This window comes from Rhamphochromis longiceps, linkage group LG20, assembly GCF_057381845.1.
Source record: "Rhamphochromis longiceps isolate RC_006_pf linkage group LG20, R_longiceps_female_GT1.1, whole genome shotgun sequence".
Classification (NCBI taxonomy): domain Eukaryota; kingdom Metazoa; phylum Chordata; class Actinopteri; order Cichliformes; family Cichlidae; genus Rhamphochromis; species Rhamphochromis longiceps.
In genome coordinates, this window is record NC_140576.1 from 4492444 (window position 1) to 4510499 (window position 18056).

The 18056-nt window shown below is 44.9% G+C and overlaps 1 protein-coding gene across 4 annotated transcripts; it reads left to right on the top strand.

Annotated features, from left to right (window-relative positions):
• The first annotated feature begins 804 nt into the window (after positions 1–804).
• On the top strand, positions 805–17401 carry LOC146644732 (solute carrier family 2, facilitated glucose transporter member 5-like). 4 transcript variants are annotated; one of them, XM_085393376.1, is made up of 17 exons: positions 805–1154; positions 1528–1618; positions 1830–1923; positions 2193–2488; positions 2657–2842; positions 4826–4950; positions 5054–5152; positions 5238–5398; positions 5478–5602; positions 5693–5845; positions 5948–6073; positions 6869–7056; positions 7186–7296; positions 7395–7496; positions 13197–13272; positions 13551–13678; positions 15591–17401. In XM_085393376.1, exons 6-17 carry the CDS (start codon positions 4906–4908, stop codon positions 15813–15815), a joined length of 1539 nt encoding a protein of 512 aa, XP_085249502.1. In that variant the 5' UTR covers positions 805–1154; positions 1528–1618; positions 1830–1923; positions 2193–2488; positions 2657–2842; positions 4826–4905; the 3' UTR covers positions 15816–17401. The 4 variants fall into 4 exon arrangements, with proteins under 4 accessions (XP_085249502.1, XP_085249501.1, XP_085249504.1 ...); XM_085393375.1 differs by lacking the exons at positions 2193–2488; positions 2657–2842; XM_085393378.1 differs by lacking the exons at positions 1830–1923; positions 2193–2488; positions 2657–2842.
• The last annotated feature ends 655 nt before the right edge of the window (positions 17402–18056 follow it).

Genomic DNA, 18056 nt, shown 5'->3' on the forward strand with positions numbered 1-18056 from the left:
GGTAACACAGGCAGTGTCATTGGTCCCGGGAGCCCATTCTCAAGCACGTTGTCCACCACAGGCAATAAATTAGCAGTGGCAGTGTTTAGTGTGTGAGCAAAAAGGCGGCTACTGAGTTCCCAGCGAACGTGCACTTTGTTCTGGCATTACTCGTCGCATTAGCGCCACCAACTGTTTACTGCTGGGACTACTAGCAATGCAAATTTTCTGCGTGGAGCTCCCATTTCATAATATAAGGGGAACAAAAATCTACCAAGAAGATTACATTCAAAAGTCTCTCATGTGAGAGACTTTTGAATGTAACACTTCCATGTTTAATATGAAACAGTCTCTTCAGCACAGTCTGCAACCTGTTTCGTCTCAGCAACTTTTAGACTGGGTTTTATCATGTTTGTCTTTGGGATTAGAGAGGAACAGCACTGCAGTGTTAAAGGCCCGAAGCAAACAAGGTAGACCTGCTACACATGGAAGTGTTGCTTGCTTCAAATACCGCTGGGGTGTGGAGGTTGGATAATGTAGGCCACCTGCAAGAAAATGCGCAGAGGGGGATGGAGAAAAACAAAAAAAGACAAATAAAATACCGCAGGAGGGGAGCAGCAGCTGTTGTTTCCTGGGTCAGCAAGCCTACGAGGGGCTGTTGACTCCTGGTTTGCATCTGTGCTCTCTCCCCAATTGGTGGTGGTGGTGGTGGTGGGGGGGGGGGGGCGGAGAGGAGGTCTGGAGTGTCACCACCGTGCACACCCCCTCATACCTCTAGAAAATTTTGGTCCAATCAGTGCAGTGCAACCATCGATGGAAATTACATGGCGACACGATGGTCCTAACCTGCTCCTTCTCCTGTGAAAACCAGAAAACTCTGTCTCCTCATTATTTGTATGTATAACTATGCAGTAATACAGCTGAACGGTGAACTGATATTAATATGCACGAAAACCAAGGCTGCTATTGATTGATTTATTTGTTTAAAGAAGCCAAACAAGTCATTTTAATATCTGACAAGTTTCCCCACCCCACACCTTATACCCCAACCACCCCCAACCCATTTGCCTCACAATGGTTTGGTCCGTTGCCTACACGCTCACATCCACGCAGTCATTTGGAAGTTTGTCGTGTGGGGGTATTTCTACAAGTGTGTGACTGGTGGCTGAAGTCCAGTAAGTACTTTGCAATTATTTACTTACAAACGATGTTTGGTCAGACATTTATTGTATTTTATTTTATTTTATTGCACTTTACTCCTCAGAAGAATCAAACACAATTACTGTTTTGTTGCATATTTTTAATTAGCTTTTTTTTTTTTTTTTAGCTTAATTTTAAAAAGCGGTTGCCATTTTGCTACCGAGGCAGCCGCATGTTTAGGAAAGAAGGAGCTGTATCTACAAAACCAAAAGCAGCTTTTTGAACACAAACACGAGGAGGATGCAGAATGCTCTGATGATACTTTGACCCATAGTCCATGACAGTAATGCTATTCATTTATTTCTCTGTTTTTGTGATTGTGTTGCTTTTGTTGATCTCTTTGCACAGGGAAAACAAAGAAGCCATCAGAGGAAGAAAATAACCGTTTTAAAGTCCATCAGCTCTGTCACAATGTTTTTGGACTGATCTCACTCAGCAGGTAGGTTTCAGCCACACTGACGTGAAAAAGTGTTATTTATTAATAGGACATCCCAGGATTGGTTACTTATATTGGTAAATGTTTTAATTGTATAACATGCAAGGTTGAATGTATTTGTAACTGCTTGTAAAGTTGTTTTGGAAATGAATGAAGTCTGAACTGTATAACAATTGTGTAATTATCTATGAGTTTGTGCGGTTCTGCTTTATAGCACGCTAGGTAAGATTTGAGCTGAGCTTTTGTTACCTAGTGGCTACACAAGCCAGGAAGTACCAACGACTGGATTTGGTGTGTGGTAATAACAGGTAAATTAACTTCTTTTTTTTTATTATTTGAATATATATGAGTGCTTGTGTATAAATACACAAACGATACACACATGCTTTCAATTGTGTAATGTAAGTGATCTAAGTAGCTCTGTTTTGGAAGTTCAGTTAATGCTAGAAATTTGTTTTGGAGTTTGTATGTGTTTTGTCTCTAGGGGCCACCACATATATTTATATATAAACATATATAAATAAAACCAATTTTTGAGCATAATTTTATATTATTGTTAATAATAAATTCATTAAAGCAACAAAACAACCTGAAGAGCCGGTTCTCTAAAAAGAGCCGAAAATCCCATCACTAGTCTGAAGACCAGCAAGGATACCCAACGGATTTACTTTGCCAAATGGATCATCACGGCCTTGCCGACAACAGGCACCGGGCCCCGCCAAGTAGTCACCGGGAGTGAGCTGGTACATACCTGAGCGCCCAGCCCCGGACACCAAGAACCACCAACGCACCGACCCCTGAGGGCATCAGTTACCGGCAGGGAGTGTGGTGAGGAGAGACAGGCCTTTGGAGGGCCTGGGAGTTCCCAGAGAGGTGGAGTCTAAGACCCGACCTGACATATAGACACAGACACAAACATGCATTCCCACCCTCATGCACACATATACAAATACTCAGCACTCACCCAACATAGGGATAGACATACATGGACACTGTACACACAATCACACTCCCCAAACAAACTCTATACCCCGGGTCCAGGTACCCTCGCCCCTGGAGGGGGAAACGGCACCTAGACCCAGGAGATGTTACCCTTTCCCCCGGGATGGAGGCAAGCAGACCGCCCCAGGCTCCGCAGCAGCAGGGAGGCCCCGCATCCCAGATCCCAATCGGACGGCCAACACCTCCTTCCAGCCCCCCCGCCCCGAAGGCCAGCAGAGAACAGGGGTGTGTGAAGACTCCAAACCTCCCTCCTCTTGCTCATGTGTAGTGTTGCTGCATGTTGTTCTAAGGTGCATTTAAAACACGGGAGAGCATGGTGCTGCTGCCAGAGAGCAGCAGGTGTTAGCACGGTCCCTCCCGAGAACCCTCAATGTCTACATGGATTTAAAATTGAGAGGTGGGCACCGGCGCCAGAGGTGGGGTTGAATACACAGACCGTCCACTGGACGCCGTTTTTTCTTGTTTATTGACACTCAGTAGTTCCTTCAGTCACTCTGGTGACTCATTGTGAATAAGGGAGCAGCTGGAAGTAGCTTTAGCTTCATATGACTTCTTATGTAATGCGTCCTCTGTGTTAAAGCACAAGGTATTGCACAAAACCTGGAATGGAGCTCAGTGATTTCCAGGCCACTTCTAAGAAAACTGGTTTTTGGTCTCCCTTCATCACTCCGCTCTTAGAAAACCTCCTGGAATTGTCAGCAAACCAAAGCAAGAGATTTTTTTGTTGTTGTTGCAACCCTCACAGTAACACCTTCACATATCTCCACAACACTGTCATTATCATGATAGCATTTTATTACGGCAGTGTTGTGTGCATGTTTCTGTGCTGATATGTGCATGTTAACCCCTTGAACTGACTGTAAATCTTTTTTTAAACATGGGAGTAAGGTTTTAAACTGGAAGTGAACCTGCACTTTATCCACTTTACCACCTTGGTGGGATGCTACCAGCAGCAACAATAGCTCCACTAGCTTCTTTCACCGTGATATGAGCAAAAGAAGTGACATGTAACCAAGTGTAACCTAATAAAGGTTACACTTGGTTCTATATGTAAACCCCCATAATGTTAAAATTTATGCTATCAAAGCACCATAACCCTGCTCCAACCTTACTTCAAGGCCTTAACCTTTCACTTCCAGACCACAGCTTTTTGCTGTAGTTTTACACTGATAATGTGAACAATGTAGAAAATGTCAGCATCTTGATACGAATTGAGGGAGGTTGGTAACAGTCTCCATAATTTTTGCTCGTCTGAGTAGCTGGAATTCTTTTTATCACATCTTATGTCAGATTTGTTAAAGTTTCAAACTCTTTGACTGCCATCCAAGCCAAACCTCTTTGTATCCAAAGGAGTAAAAGGCATCATTTGCATGTTTTAAAATCTAAAATGAACCTGTTGATGAAACCTGTTACTTTATGTAAATAATTCTATTTAAAATAAAAAGAGTTTTCTCTAAAACAGCAAATTTAAAATAGCGCAACTGTGTAGTAAACATTTACTGCTTTTTATTACCTTCATGTATAAAAACAAACTCTGGTTTCATTCATTTTATTTCAGTAAAACTCAGTCTATTCTTCCAAGACTGCCTCAGTAATAGTTTACTCTGAGCAGAAGTAGTTCTGAAATGTAATTGTTTGCTTTTTTTCTTTGGTTTGTTTGTTTGTGCTTTGAAGCAAGTAACATCCAGCTCCAGGAGCAAATAGCCTCAGGGGCGTTGTATCGACAAGCAGGCTCGGCTTTAGAGATAAGAGATGATGGTGTGCATGACAGATTTCTGACAAAGCAAACATTTGGAAAAAGAAATGTTTACAGCTGTGGTGTTTGTGCAAGGGCGAACAAACAAACAGTTTTTTAGTGTCATCGATGAGAGGTGCAAGCAGATAAACCTTTCAAACTGTTTGACAGTAAATGCTGAAGTTGTTGCTGTTGTATTATTTTAATAAATCCATCTGATGCAGTGCAGCCTGCGCGTGGATCAGCAATAAAGATGCGTTATCCTTATCATTTTTTTCTTTAATGACACCTGCATCCACTGATCCTGTTCAGTCAAGGATACAGTGCAATATAAGAGTTAGATATCAACATTCAAGTAAGCTTTTAATCTTTCAGGTGTATTACATTAAAAAAAATTAACCAGAGAGCACAGTCAGCAACATGAGTGCGATAACCATAAACCAATGCCACGCTCTCTAATCTGGTGTCCAAAGGGCAGGCAGGATCCAGTGGGCAGTAATAATAAAGTGTGCTGTTATTACTGCTGAAAGTGACAGCGAGCCCAAACACGGCCATGGCGGACACCGAGGAATGGGGAAAGCCTGTGGAGAGGAAAGGGGTGAGTTACAGTCCACGTGTGATCACAACCATGGTCACAATTTTCTTTTCTGACTTTTCAAATAGCGCTCTGATGTTGTCCCCCTCTCCCCAACAAAAAACAGAGGCTAACTGTAGTCCTGGTGCTGGCAACACTCATAGCTGCCTTTGGTTCGTCCTTCCAGTACGGCTATAATGTCTCTGTGGTCAACTCTCCATCGCAGGTAAGCTGATTAAAGAAAGAAAAGCTTGAATGGAACTCGCTGGGAAGATAATTCGTTCCCATCAGTGCTCTCCTGCTCTTTTCAGTTCATGCAGCAGTTTTATAATACAACCTACATGGAGCGTTACCACAGCCCGATGGAGGAGAACGTCCTGACTCTGCTGTGGTCTCTCTCCGTGTCCATGTTCCCTCTCGGAGGCTTCTTCGGCTCTCTGATGGTGGCCCCTCTGGTCAACAAATTTGGGAGGTGAGAATCTGCTTCATTCCACGTGTAGTTTAGCATGCTCTGCATGTTTCTTGCAACTAATGCTTCATCCCTGCTACAGGAAGGGCACCCTCCTCTTCAACAACATCTTCTCCATCGTCCCTGCTATAATGATGGGAGTCAGTGAGATCGCCAAGTCTTACGAGATCATCATTGTGGCCAGGTTTATAGTAGGCATCTGTGCAGGTCAGCTCCCGAATTTAACAACAGCCCAGGTTAAGGATCAGGCGTGATCAGGCGGTTTAGCTTCACCCGTGCATGCTTTCCCATCTGCAGGTCTCTCTTCCAATGTGGTGCCCATGTATCTGGGTGAGATCGCTCCCAAAAACCTGAGGGGAGCTCTCGGCATTGTTCCGCAACTCTTCATCACTGTTGGGATCCTCTGCGCCCAAGTGCTGGGCATTAGAAACATACTGGGAAACAGCACAGGTAGTTAAGTTTGTACATGTTTGATCATTTATTCATCAGATGTTGAGACATGGTCTTAAGAATAAGTTTAAAAGCGTGTCTGTGTTCCTTGTGTGTGTCCAGGCTGGACCCTCATGCTGGGCCTTACTGGTATTCCCGCCGCGATTCAGCTCCTGCTGCTCCCCTTCTTCCCTGAGAGCCCCAGGTACATGCTCATCCAGAATGGAGACGAGAAGAAAGCAACGAAAGGTAAGAAAGTGCGATGTCATCAACATAAAAAAAGCATGGTTCATAAAAAAATCACACCTAACAGGCTTAACGTATTCTGTTCATTTAGACCATATTCTGTAGAAGGTATCCCTCTGAAGTTTAAGAGAAAATGACAATTTTTCCATCGTATATGTCTCTTGTACAGAATGTATCCAATCTTCCATCGTTGGTGGTTCAGGCTTAAGCCATCTCCTCGTAAGGGGCTTTTTACTCGCAGCCAGTAGGATATACAAACGTCTTCTATCATTAGAATTCAATTTATCCACTGGTGTGTTACACAAAAATCTCAAAGGTTAAAGGGAAAACAAATGAAAAAACATTTTGTAGACGTTCGTGGATTAGAGACCAGTACTGGCGAATAACTTTGCAATCCCAAAAGATATGGAAATGGTTAGCTCCATCTCCCCCACATCTCCAACAAGTGTCACCAGTTCCCCGGTATCTTTGTTGAGCAGGGTTGATGAAAAATCTCTGTGGTGAGCCGTGGTCGGCGGTGCCGTGCGGACGCACCTTCACGACATCCGCAATCACACCTGCCTGTTAAAACACGGGGACTCGGGTTGGTGAATGATGGTGGTGTTCCTGCAGCCGTGGAATGAATAAAGATGGCTCTCAATAACAATCTGTGGTCCCACCTTATTCACACCACACTGGTGCCGAAACCCAGGGTTTCACCATCATCATCACCACCATCATTCACATTTCGCACATAACTACACTACACATCGAAGATAAACTGAGCATTTATGGCACTGTATGCATTTCCACTCTTAGCACTGCAGCGCCTGCGTGGGTGGGACGACGTGGACAGCGAGCTGTTGGAGATGCGTCAGGAGGACCAGTCCGAGAAGGTCGAAGGTCACCTGAGTGTGTTCTCCCTGCTGTCCCAGCGCTCTCTTCGCTGGCAGCTGATCTCCATAGTCGTCATGAACATGGGCCAGCAGCTGTCGGGTGTCAATGCGGTGAGACGTGCCCATCCAGTTGTCCTCGTCCCTCACACAATAACTCAGGATGCATGACAACATCTATGTTCTTGCTTATTCACAGGCTGTCGTGTTATAACCATAATGCATTTCTCTCTTTTCTCTCAGATCTACTACTATGCCGACAGCATATACGGCTCTGCAGGAGTCAGGGAGAGTGACATCCAGTATGTCACAGTGGGAACGGGAGCAGTGAATGTCTTTATGACCATAACTGCTGTAGGTACCCAGCAAAGCTGAGGAGAGGAGCTGTTTGTGTGTTGTTTGATCATGTGAGATGGAGATAACCACTGTGAATGGGGGTTTTGTCATCCCAGGTGTTCATCGTGGAAGCCTCAGGTCGCCGCCTGCTCCTCCTCTGTGGTTTTGGGATCTGCTGCGGAGCCTGTGTGCTGCTCACTGTCGCACTCAACTTGCAGGTATGGTACAGACCTGTCAGCACTACTAATGCCTGCAACCTGTCACTCTGCTGCCCTCTAGTGGTTCAGTTATTAGTTCCCCAACCTGGAAAGAATCAGAGGAGATTTGCAAGATCCTGTTTATGATCTCAGGATCAGTGGATCAGAGAGTAACGCCTCGTGAGATTGATTTAATTGCAGCTATAGTCTAAAAATGTACTAATTATAGTTAGAGGTGAGTTTGTAAATGTGAGCTGCTTGTAATTTTAACAGCATTTCACATATTATGCTTCTATGTTACTGAATTTAAGTCATTTGACATTGTTCAGCATATTTTTGGATAACCAGGACACTCTTTTTTTTTTCCAACAGCAGCCACCAAAATCCTCATTCCTACAAGGCTACAGCAACAGGCCTTTAAAATTTTCATCTTAATCTGTGTGATTTTAATTTTCTGCTCTCACCTACACTTTGTCCCCACTGGGTTACAGCTATGTTGAATAATTAATTAATTAAAAGCACTGAATAAAATTTAACATTATGAAGGCGTTAGTCCACTCCATAGTTTTAACCTCACTGCATTAAAATAGAGGCACTCTACTGTTGTTGAGACCACCACTGATTATGGCTTTTTTCCCCCACTCATCTTTCATGCATTTAACTCAGAGTGGACAGACTTTTGGCTTACTTAGAGTCCAGAACGTGGGTCCCAGTTTGAACCTGCACTGTTGCAAAGGCTTCTATTGTGGACAGTTAGTCAATAATATGTCAAACAGGTTTTTGTAGTTTTGCCTCTTTACATGTTTGTAAATGACGTATGAATCAAATACAAATTTTCAGATTTTACTCAAGTAGTTTTACGAAAACTTGTCCAATCGCTGTTCAGAAGTTGCATACGTTTTATACATAGTTGTACATATTTTTTTTTTTTTTTTTTTTTTTTCTAAATGACATCAGAAACAGCAGTATGCGACATTACGTGATGGCAGAGCTTCAGTTCATCCTTTGTCATTTTTTTTTTTTTTTTTAAATAAATAGGACAGGGGGAATGAATGAGAGAAAGAGGGGGAGAGAAAGAAAGAAAACCAAAGGGGAGAAGAGACGGTGAGAAGGGGGGGGAAGAGAGAGAAAAAAAAAAAAGAACTCCTGGGTCACCTGTATGGAGAAAAAAAAAAAAAAAAAAAACAAACAGAGGAGACAGCAAACAACAAAGAGCAACATAATAATAGAGAAAACAAAGCACCATCACAATAAACTAGCTAGTCATAGATATCAATATTTACTAAATAATAAACGATATTGTGCAGCACGCAAGATAGACAGCGCACAGTGTGCTTTGACGCAGCAGCCAAGAAAGCTTTAGTCCGCGTCTGTGAATACCCATGTGTGCATACCTGTGTGGATCAGCATGCTTGCATTCCAAAGGTTTCTCCATGTAATGATCTGCTAGGGAGTGTGGGGGGGCCACAGCCCCGTCCTCCAGGGTGTGAAGCGGGTATGGAGGAGATCAAAACTCCAGACATCCAGAGGCCCCCAGAACACAAGAGACCATGGAAGACCAACAGAGGGGCAGCCGCGCCACTGTTCCAGTAAGAGCTGAGGAGAGTCCCAGATGAGGGCTCGCCCAGCAGCCGCGGAGCAGAAGTCAGGGGGAGTTGCAGTGACGCGCCCGTGAGCTCCGCCGGCCCCCAGCTGTGCCTGAGTGACCGAGCCCCAGGCCGAGAGGCCGGGGGCACCCCACCTCCAAAGGGGCCCGAGCGAGCCCCAGGCCCCAGGCCCCAACAAGCGGCCGCCAAGGAGTGAGCCGGTGTGTACCCGGACGCCCACCCCCAGACACAAAGAACCACCAACACACCGACACCTGAGGGAGTCCGCCACTGGCAGGGGAAGTGGTGGTGGGTGGAGATAGGCCTCCAAACCTTGGAGGGCCTGAGGTGTCCCCAGAGAGGTGGCGTCTGATACCCAACCTGACATATAGACACAGACATACAGGCACACACAGACACAAACATCCATTCCCACCCTCATGCTCTCATATGCACTCACTCCACACTCAACCAACGTGGAGACAGACATAAAGAGACGCTGTACACACAATCACACTCCCCAAGCGTACTCTACAAACCGGGTCTAGGTACCCTTGCCCCTGGAGGGGGGAATTGCACCCAGACCCAGGTGGTGTTACCCTTTTCCCTGCGGTGGGGAGAGGCAGACCGCCCCGACTCCGCAGCAGCAGGGAGGCCCCACACCCCAGACCGCAGTCGGACGGCCAACTCCTCCTACTAGCCCTCCCGCTCCAGCAGGCCGCAGAGAATGGGGGTGGGAGAAGACTCCAAACCTCCCTCCACCCGCTCATTGTAGTGTTGATGCATGTGTGTTCTAAGGTGCAATTAAAACCCAGGAGGGCATGGAGCTACCTGCCAGAGAGCAGCAGGTAAGCGCATAGTCCCTCCTGCTAGCCCTCAATGACTAAGTGTATTTAAAATTGAGAGGTGGGCAACGACGTCAGGGGTGAGGTATACACCCTGATGGTAATTTGGACTCCGTGATTGTGCCCACCCCCAAGATCCTATATGTATGTGTAATGAGAGTGTGAATAATGTGAATGTCTAAGTTGTGGGATAAAATTGAGGCAGAGGCAGCCAGAAGGGGACGGGGGGGGGGGGGGGGGGGTAGCCTCCTCTGCACCCTGGTGACATACCCCCACTCCAAGGCCCTGCATGTGTGGGTGGTTGTGGAGGAGCGGGAAGAGGGAGGCAGCTGGAGATGGGGAGGGAAGGAAGGGAGGGGCAGGTAACCCCTCCCTGGGGCCAGCTCCCCCGCTGACCCCAGTAGGCACTCCCATCCTTCGCGACCCGCCAGGGAAGGGGGGCCCAGGCCCATCAGACCGGGGCCCAGTGCAGTAGCGCCCTCCGGCTCCACAGAGCCCTGGACAGTCCACCCAACCCCACCACAGAGAAAACTGCACCCACCCCACCATCCACACATCTTCCAGACTACATAAGACGGTAAACGCCCAGGCTGAGATCTTCCTCCACCTCTCCTGTATCTCCCCCTCCTGCAGAGAGTTCCTGAAGAGAAGAAAGCTCCTGCAAGATGTGACCATCCCCCCCCACCAGTTGAAGAGCCCCCCAGGCGGCTCGACGCACCGGCGGCACCCTGCTCCAGGGCCGGGCCCCCATGCACCCACCCGCCCACAACCCCGGCAACACACCAACCAGGACCCAAGCCCCCGAGGCCCGGCCCGGGCCCCAGCCCAGAGACGGAGCGCCCCCAGAACCTCACGCCCATCCCGGACCCACCCAGGGGCAGCCAGGTTGCCAGGTCAGTAACCCACGTCCGTCAGCACAGACCCTCCCCTAGCCCCGCTGCACGCAGCCGCGAGGAAACAGTCACCTGAGAGCCAACAGAGCCCCCAACCGGACGTGACCGCTACCCCGGGTTGAGCCCCCCAAGGAAGATGCCTCCGGGGAACCCCCCGACGCCCTAAGCCTGTCCCTACCCCCTCACCAATCACAACAGTGAAGGCGGGACCAAACTATGACCCCCCACCCCCACTAGGTGATGGAGCTGATAAAAGGGGCCCAGAGCAATTGATCTAATGTGGTGGCAGAGGCTGTGTCAAGACTAATGTAATCTAATAGATAATTTCTATATTGGTTAGAATTAAGATTATTTTTATTTTTCCAGTTCATGAGGACTGTTTTCTTGGCTATGCATAGGGCAGTGAAGATCATATGGGCGATATTCTTTTCTGAAGTGACATTATCTAAGCTGCCCAGTAGACACACTAAGGGGGAAGTTGGAATGTTACATTTCAGACACTTTGATAAGTCTTCACATATCTCGCGCCAAAACTTTTGCACTGGTGGACAGAACCAAAGAGCGTGGATGTAATTGTCTGGTGTATTGCCTTGACAGTGTGAGCAGTTGTTGGAAGATGTAAAGCCCATCTTGAACATCCGATGACCTGTATAGTGCACTCTATGAAGTATTTTGTATTGTATTAATTGCAGACTGGGATTTTTAATTAATTTAAAAGTTTTTAAGCAAATCTGAGACCAGAAGTTTTGTACATATACTAAAACTGCAAAGCTGCTGTGCTTGGGTTGAGATTGGCCATCAAACTACTGTGAAACATTGTCTGAGCACTTCAAATCTGAGCACAGAGTATAGCCCTGTACACTTTACAGTTTGTCCTGTTACTTCTATCAGCAGCCATGTCAGCAACAAACGCCAGTGGTTTGGTTCAAGTCATTCATGCCCATGCCATAGCATTGCCTCCACCATGTTTGACAGATGGTGCAGTATGCTTCAGATCCAGAACTGTTTCTCTGCTTCTCCATTTTTTTTTTTCTTCCGTCATTCTGGTTCATCTTGCTTTCATTTATCCCAAGATTTTTTTTTCCAGATCTGTGCAGGCCTTTTAGAGTTTAGTCTAATCTGGCCTTCCTGTTCTTGAGTGTAACCAGTAGTTCGCACCTTGTTATAAAACAGGGGACGGGAACTCCAGGCCTCAAGGGCCAGTGTCCTACAGGTTTTAGATGATCCAACACAGCTGATTTAAATGGCTAAATTACCTCCTCAACATGTCTTGAAGCCCTCCAGAGGACTGGAGGGCTTCAAACTAATCATTTGATTCAGGTGTGTTGACCCAGGGTGAGATCTAAAACCTGCCAGGGTTATTACCAGGGTGATATTATAAATCCTCTATTTCCATTCAGGAAGGTGTCTCCAGATTGTAGATGTTGAAACTGATATGCACAACGATGATATGGATTTTTTTTTGAAAGGATTAGTGGCTGTTGGCAGTAAATTAAACTTATATGTTATCAGTTTAATTTGTAAAAGGGTACAGGCCACACTTAACTATGCAACTGTTTGTCAGCTGTCTAATTACTTTTGTGTTTCCTAAAAATGAGACATTATATATAAAAACATCTCTGTCTCCATAGTGTAGTGGTTTATACATCTGACTAACAGGCCAAAGATCCCAGTTCAGTATAGGGAGGAGACCCAAATCCCTTTGGGATTGTGTCAAGAAGGGCTTCTGGTGTTTTGTTTTGTTTTGTTTTTTGTTGTTGTTTTTTTTAAAAAGCTAAACCAAACATCTGGCACATGATAAATAACAGGAAATTGGATTCAGGTGGGTGTGGAGACCCACATCTCTTTATGTTTGATTTAATTTCACCTGCACTTTATCCCCATGTTTTGGCCATTTCTGAAAAGCCACAGTGAGAACTCCTGCAGGACAGCTAAGGAACAGCAGAATCTGACATGATGACAGATTGGCAAAATAATTAAACAAGACGCAACCAGTAAAAAGCCAAAATAACAAACGGTGTCACCGTGCTACAGATTACCAGCCTGTAATCATGTTGTACGTCTAGGATTCCCATCATGGTCTGAGACAGTAAAGTGATATTTTGGCCCCTTTGTTTGCAGGAGCCATGACACCTGACACTAAACACTGACTATTAGAGAGAACCGCCAACGCAGTGCTGCCCTCCTTCAAACCTGCAACCTCACCTGGAGCCAATGTTTTCAGACAGGCGTCATTTTCAGCAGCAGTAAAGGCACAATTTAGAGACACAATGGAGAGTAGGCACATTAATCATCTGCCTTTGATCCTCAAGGCCTCCATGTGGAGCCGTTAATGTTGCTCCTGCTTACAAACATCAGAAGGAATAGTTACTGAGAGCTGCTTGTCTGTGTTTGCAGGAGACTGTGACATGGATGCCCTATGTCAGCATCGCCTCTGTCATCGTCTACGTCATCGGACATGCCATAGGACCGAGTGAGTCTGTCTGAGTAGACCTGTTGGTATTTAAATGGTAAATGGTAAATGGCCTGTATTTATATAGCGCTTTACTGTAATCAGTATTTACACACATACTGATTACAGCAGGGCGCTCCATTAGCTGAAGTGTTGTTTAGATGTAACCAGGCATATAATCAAAGTTTGTACATCAGCACTCAGTTTGTTTGAGACATGAGCATCCTCTCTGACTGTGAAGACTGATGATGTCTGTCTCGAGTGTTTTGGTTGTGGTTAATTGCATTTTTGTTCTGCAGGTCCCATTCCTTATGTGGTGGCCACTGAGATGTTCCGGCAAACAGCCAGGCCTGCGGCGTTCATGGTGGCCGGCTCCGTCCACTGGCTCTCCAACTTCATTGTTGGCCTTGTCTTCCCCTTCCTCGAGGTTAGTTTCTCAATTTCTGCAGGCTCAGACTTCAGTGGAATTAGTTCCAGATGTTTTGTCGAGCATAACCAGCAAGGCAGTTCCCCCCACATCCTCACTGTAATGTGATCTTTTATGCCACTTAGAATTGGATTACTTTGATATTTTCTTTGCAATTTGCATAGATTTGCAAACAAGGGATTGCTTTTCTAAACAGGGATTAACCTGTTTAGAAAAGATTTAAATGCACTCGTTTGCATTTCATCCTTGCAACACAAATATAAGAATTAAGTAAAGAATATGCTGCAACAAACAGTGCGTAAGAGAGGAGAGGATTGCAGTCAGGGTGGAGTGGCTAGAAATGAGTGTCAAGGATGATTTATAACAAGATAGCAGCAAGAGTGAAAGGGAAAGATTACAAGATGGTAGTGAGACCTGCTATGATGAATGGTTTGGAGACTGTGGTGCTAACAAAAAGTCAGGAGGCTGAGCTGGAGGTGGCAGAGCTGAAGAAACCAGCATGACCAGGATGGAGGGACAGGATTAGAGAAGAGTACATGAGAGTAACGGCTCAGGTTTTGCCGCCAAAGTTAAGGAACTGAACTGCTGTGGACATGTGCAGACCCTATATGGATATAGTTGACAAAGGATTTTGGAGATTCATAGATCTAGTAAAGAAGGAAATGAAGAGGGGTTGTGTGACACAGGAGGATGCTGGGGATAGGGTGACATGATACCAGTGAGTTGCTGTAGTGACCCCTAAAGTGAGTGGGCCAAAATGCTGACTTATACTGATTTGAATTGTACTCAAAATTACTGCCTCATGTTTATCTTTTAGCAAGATACTAACCTCAAGCCTCTGATGCATATATTGGAGTGTGAGTGTCAGATAGAAAGCACTTCAGCAGAGAGAAAAAAGTCTTCATTGGAATGGGCAAATTAAGCGTTTTGTATAAAGTGCTTCGAGTGCTCAGGTAAAGTAGAAAAAGTAGATTTCAGATATATTTTTTCCTTTTACAACATTTTCCTAATGGTTCAGCACCAAGTTTGATTCAGGTATCAAACTGAGAACAACATTTTAAAAAATCAGTTGGTTCCTCCTGTTTATTATTGATTGCTGTCATGCTAGAGAATGCAGTTTGGACCTATCACTCACCTACCTGATGCACACTCCACCTTTAGGTGACACTTAGAATATTTCTTGTGCATGTGAAGAAAAGAAGGAGTTTATTTTAGGTGGATGGTTTAGTGTTGCTGGCTGCTGAACTAGTCAGGAACAGTTTCTGTGTGCAAAACTAGCTTGTTGTTTGACTCACAGTAAACAGGGCAGACTGGAGCCAGGGGTGATCAAATCAGCTGATTAAAACAGGCAGGCAGGTGGGAAGCTGGTGGATCTAAGCACAAGAGAACAGTGTTGGTTTCGGTCATCGAGTGAAGTGGGAAAAACTGGAAAGGGAGTGGCTCACCTACTCCTCGTACACAAACACAGACAGAGAAAACAAAATAAGAGGAGGACAAGAAGAGGCACAACATAGGGAATGAGGAGGAGGAAGATACATGAGGAATGCAAACATGCAGAGAGTGCCAGAAACATTTTTTACTGCATTTACAACGCCTGAAACATAATGTCGGAGCTTGAATACTATAACACCAGAAAACATATTGTAAAATCTTAAATGAGGAGACATTATGTGTAGGAGTTTTCACTGAATGACGTGATCTTAGATATAAACATAAGCTTCATCTCATGTTTACTTCCTCTTACATGTTTAAACCTGAAAGTGTAATCAAGGGAAGAAGATGCTTGAGAAACATCTATAAAGAGCAGTGTTTCACTTTTGACCTCACCTTGTTTGCTCTGTTTGTCTTCCTGACATATTTACATTTCATGTCGAGGACCCAGAAATCACATTTCCTCTCCTTCTCTCCCCAGCGAGGCCTGGGCCCCTACAGCTTCATCATTTTTGCCGTCATCTGTCTGGTCACCCTGATCTACATCTGGCTGGTGGTGCCCGAAACAAAGAAGAAGACCTTCCTGGAGGTCTTCCAGATGTTTGCAAAGAGGAACAAAGTGGAGTTAAATCTGGGTGATGGCGATCTGCCGCTGAAAGAGCTCAAAGAGAGCCCACAGGATGCACAGAAGGCCACGCCCTTCTGAAGAAAGAAGGAGAACATTGATAGAAGAGGAAGTATTCGCTGCGGGTGTGGAGCGAGGGAGTGTGTGTGTGGTAGAAGACTTGACAGTGTTTTAATTTTAGATGCCTCTGTGTGCCTTTTCTTTGTATTTGCGCCTGCAGATGTTGGTAGATTTTCATGCAGGCTAAGGTTTGCTGTGAGTCGGTGAGTGCACTAGATGCAGCGTTAAGGACGTGTGAAGGAGTCAGTGAGCAGACAGCAGGTCTCTTGTAAGCTTTTATTGATGACATATGAATGCAGTACATGGCTCAAGCTGTGACGTGTTTTTAATATTGGCCTGTAGGCGCCTTGAAAAGCATTTTGTCCTTTGTAAAACATACCATGAACCCTTCACCAACAATTCAATCAAATCCCCAACATCAACAGATGATATTCTGCCTTGTTGCAGCATGTTGAAGCTCATACAAACAGAAGCATCAGGAACATCTGTACTGACTGTCCAGCTGCACCCCTCCGTACATGCTCAGTTTTGGTCTGGCCAAAGCATAACTGCCAGAATCTTTCTCCTGGAAATTGAGCACCAAAGGAAACAAAGAGCCAGTTTCTGAGGACAACAGAAAAAAAGAATCAGGCTGGAGAATCACCAATCTAACTTTAATTGCATGTCAATATCAAATTTTAAAACCACCCACCATATCTGATAGACCTTGAATTGTGAAATCCACCTAAAGGAAAGAAAAAGGAAAGAAGCAAACACTGCAAAGTGAATACAGCCATCCCTTACATGTAGATATGTTTGGCAGCTTGTAAGATGAGCAAGCACCCGAATGACTGTCGTCAATGGATGTTATCAAACACAGTCCAGAGGATGCTCTCGTAGCAGGGCGGAGTGGTGAGGGAGCCCTGAAGAAGCGCTTCAGATTCTCAGGGAGCATTGAGCGGACATCAAGGTTGGATATGTTCTTGGACTGACCTGTGAGGGTTACACAAACACCACGTTAAACTAAACCAGTGAGTTATGGCTCAGCTAGAGGTCACATTTGGATTCTGACCCCAAGTAGAGCAATGTGGGGTTTTTCTTCTGTTTGTTTGTTTTTGTGGCATACCTGATTTTCTTCAAGTTTGCAATAAAATCACTATAGTAGGTGTTCTCAAAATGGCCATCCTGGAAAGAAAATAAAACAAAGCTGTGTAACATTGATGCTTAAAGTTTCAGTGAAAAGAGATCATTGTGACTTGATCCCATAAATGCAGGCTTTAGAGGATTATTACAGTTTTTTAGGATCTGTGTTGCTTTAAGCTTTATCATTAAATTGTATTTAACATACTTAAAAGGCACTGATACAACCAAAACTCCAGATTTATTGACCTGTTTTCTAAACAGCTAGAAACCAAAAAAAAGTTGATTTTTTTTTTAAACAGATATTCAATAACTCACTTGTAATGGTTGCACACATCTGACAGTTTTGGTCATGTTTTTACAGATATGTTATATTTTTCAGTCATTCTGACTGTTTAATGTTCCTTCTTTGATAGATGTCAGATATTAACTTATGAGTAAAGTGCTGTAGAAGTGAAAATAAAGTCCCAGTTTTATGTAAACTCTCACTTGGATGCATCTTAATTATTTGCTGCTATCACAGTGGATGCCAGCTGTGGCGTTGCTGCGGCGATGACCTCTCAAAGGAAAGGAAAGGAAGCGTCTCATAGCTGAAGGTTACAGGCCGTCTGAGATCCAGAGCAGCCCGGTGGAAACAAGCACTCATTCACTGTGCTGCCGTGTAGCTGAAGACTATCGGGATATAGAAATGCATTTACTAACTTTCGATTGTTTCAGCTGTTTGATGAAATGAAAGAAAGTCTTGAAACGGTTCAACAGGAAGCAAGAAATTTGTTTGTGTGCAGATTAGAAGTGGTTTCAAAAAAAGAGGGCTGATTAATAGATGCAGGTCATTCTGGTTTCCTTGTTAAAAGAATTCACTCTGATGAAACCCATCATCCCTTTAAACTTCTGCACCTATAATTGATCCCAGTTTGGTTGAGCATGAGACAGACGTTCTTTAAAACCTGGCTTTACTGCAGTGGACAGCCTTTGTGTTTTGTAAGCCTACCTCTGCCATGTAGCGGATCCCATCTATGGCATGATCTGCTCCACTGGCCTCCAGGTCCCAGCCGCCTCAGTGCAGGTGCATCTGGACAGCTGTGTACTTTCCTGGGAGTCCCTCAGTGATTTTCATACTGGGAGGTAGGTCGATTTGAACTG

Coding starts and splice junctions, on each gene's coding strand:
- LOC146644732 (XM_085393376.1), top strand. CDS start 4,906: ATGGCGGACACCGAGGAATGGGGAAAGCCTGTGGAGAGGAAAGGG. Junction 4,951..5,053: donor AGCCTGTGGAGAGGAAAGGG/GTGAGTTACAGT, acceptor AACAAAAAACAG/AGGCTAACTGTAGTCCTGGT. Junction 13,679..15,590: donor TTGTCTTCCCCTTCCTCGAG/GTTAGTTTCTCA, acceptor TTCTCTCCCCAG/CGAGGCCTGGGCCCCTACAG.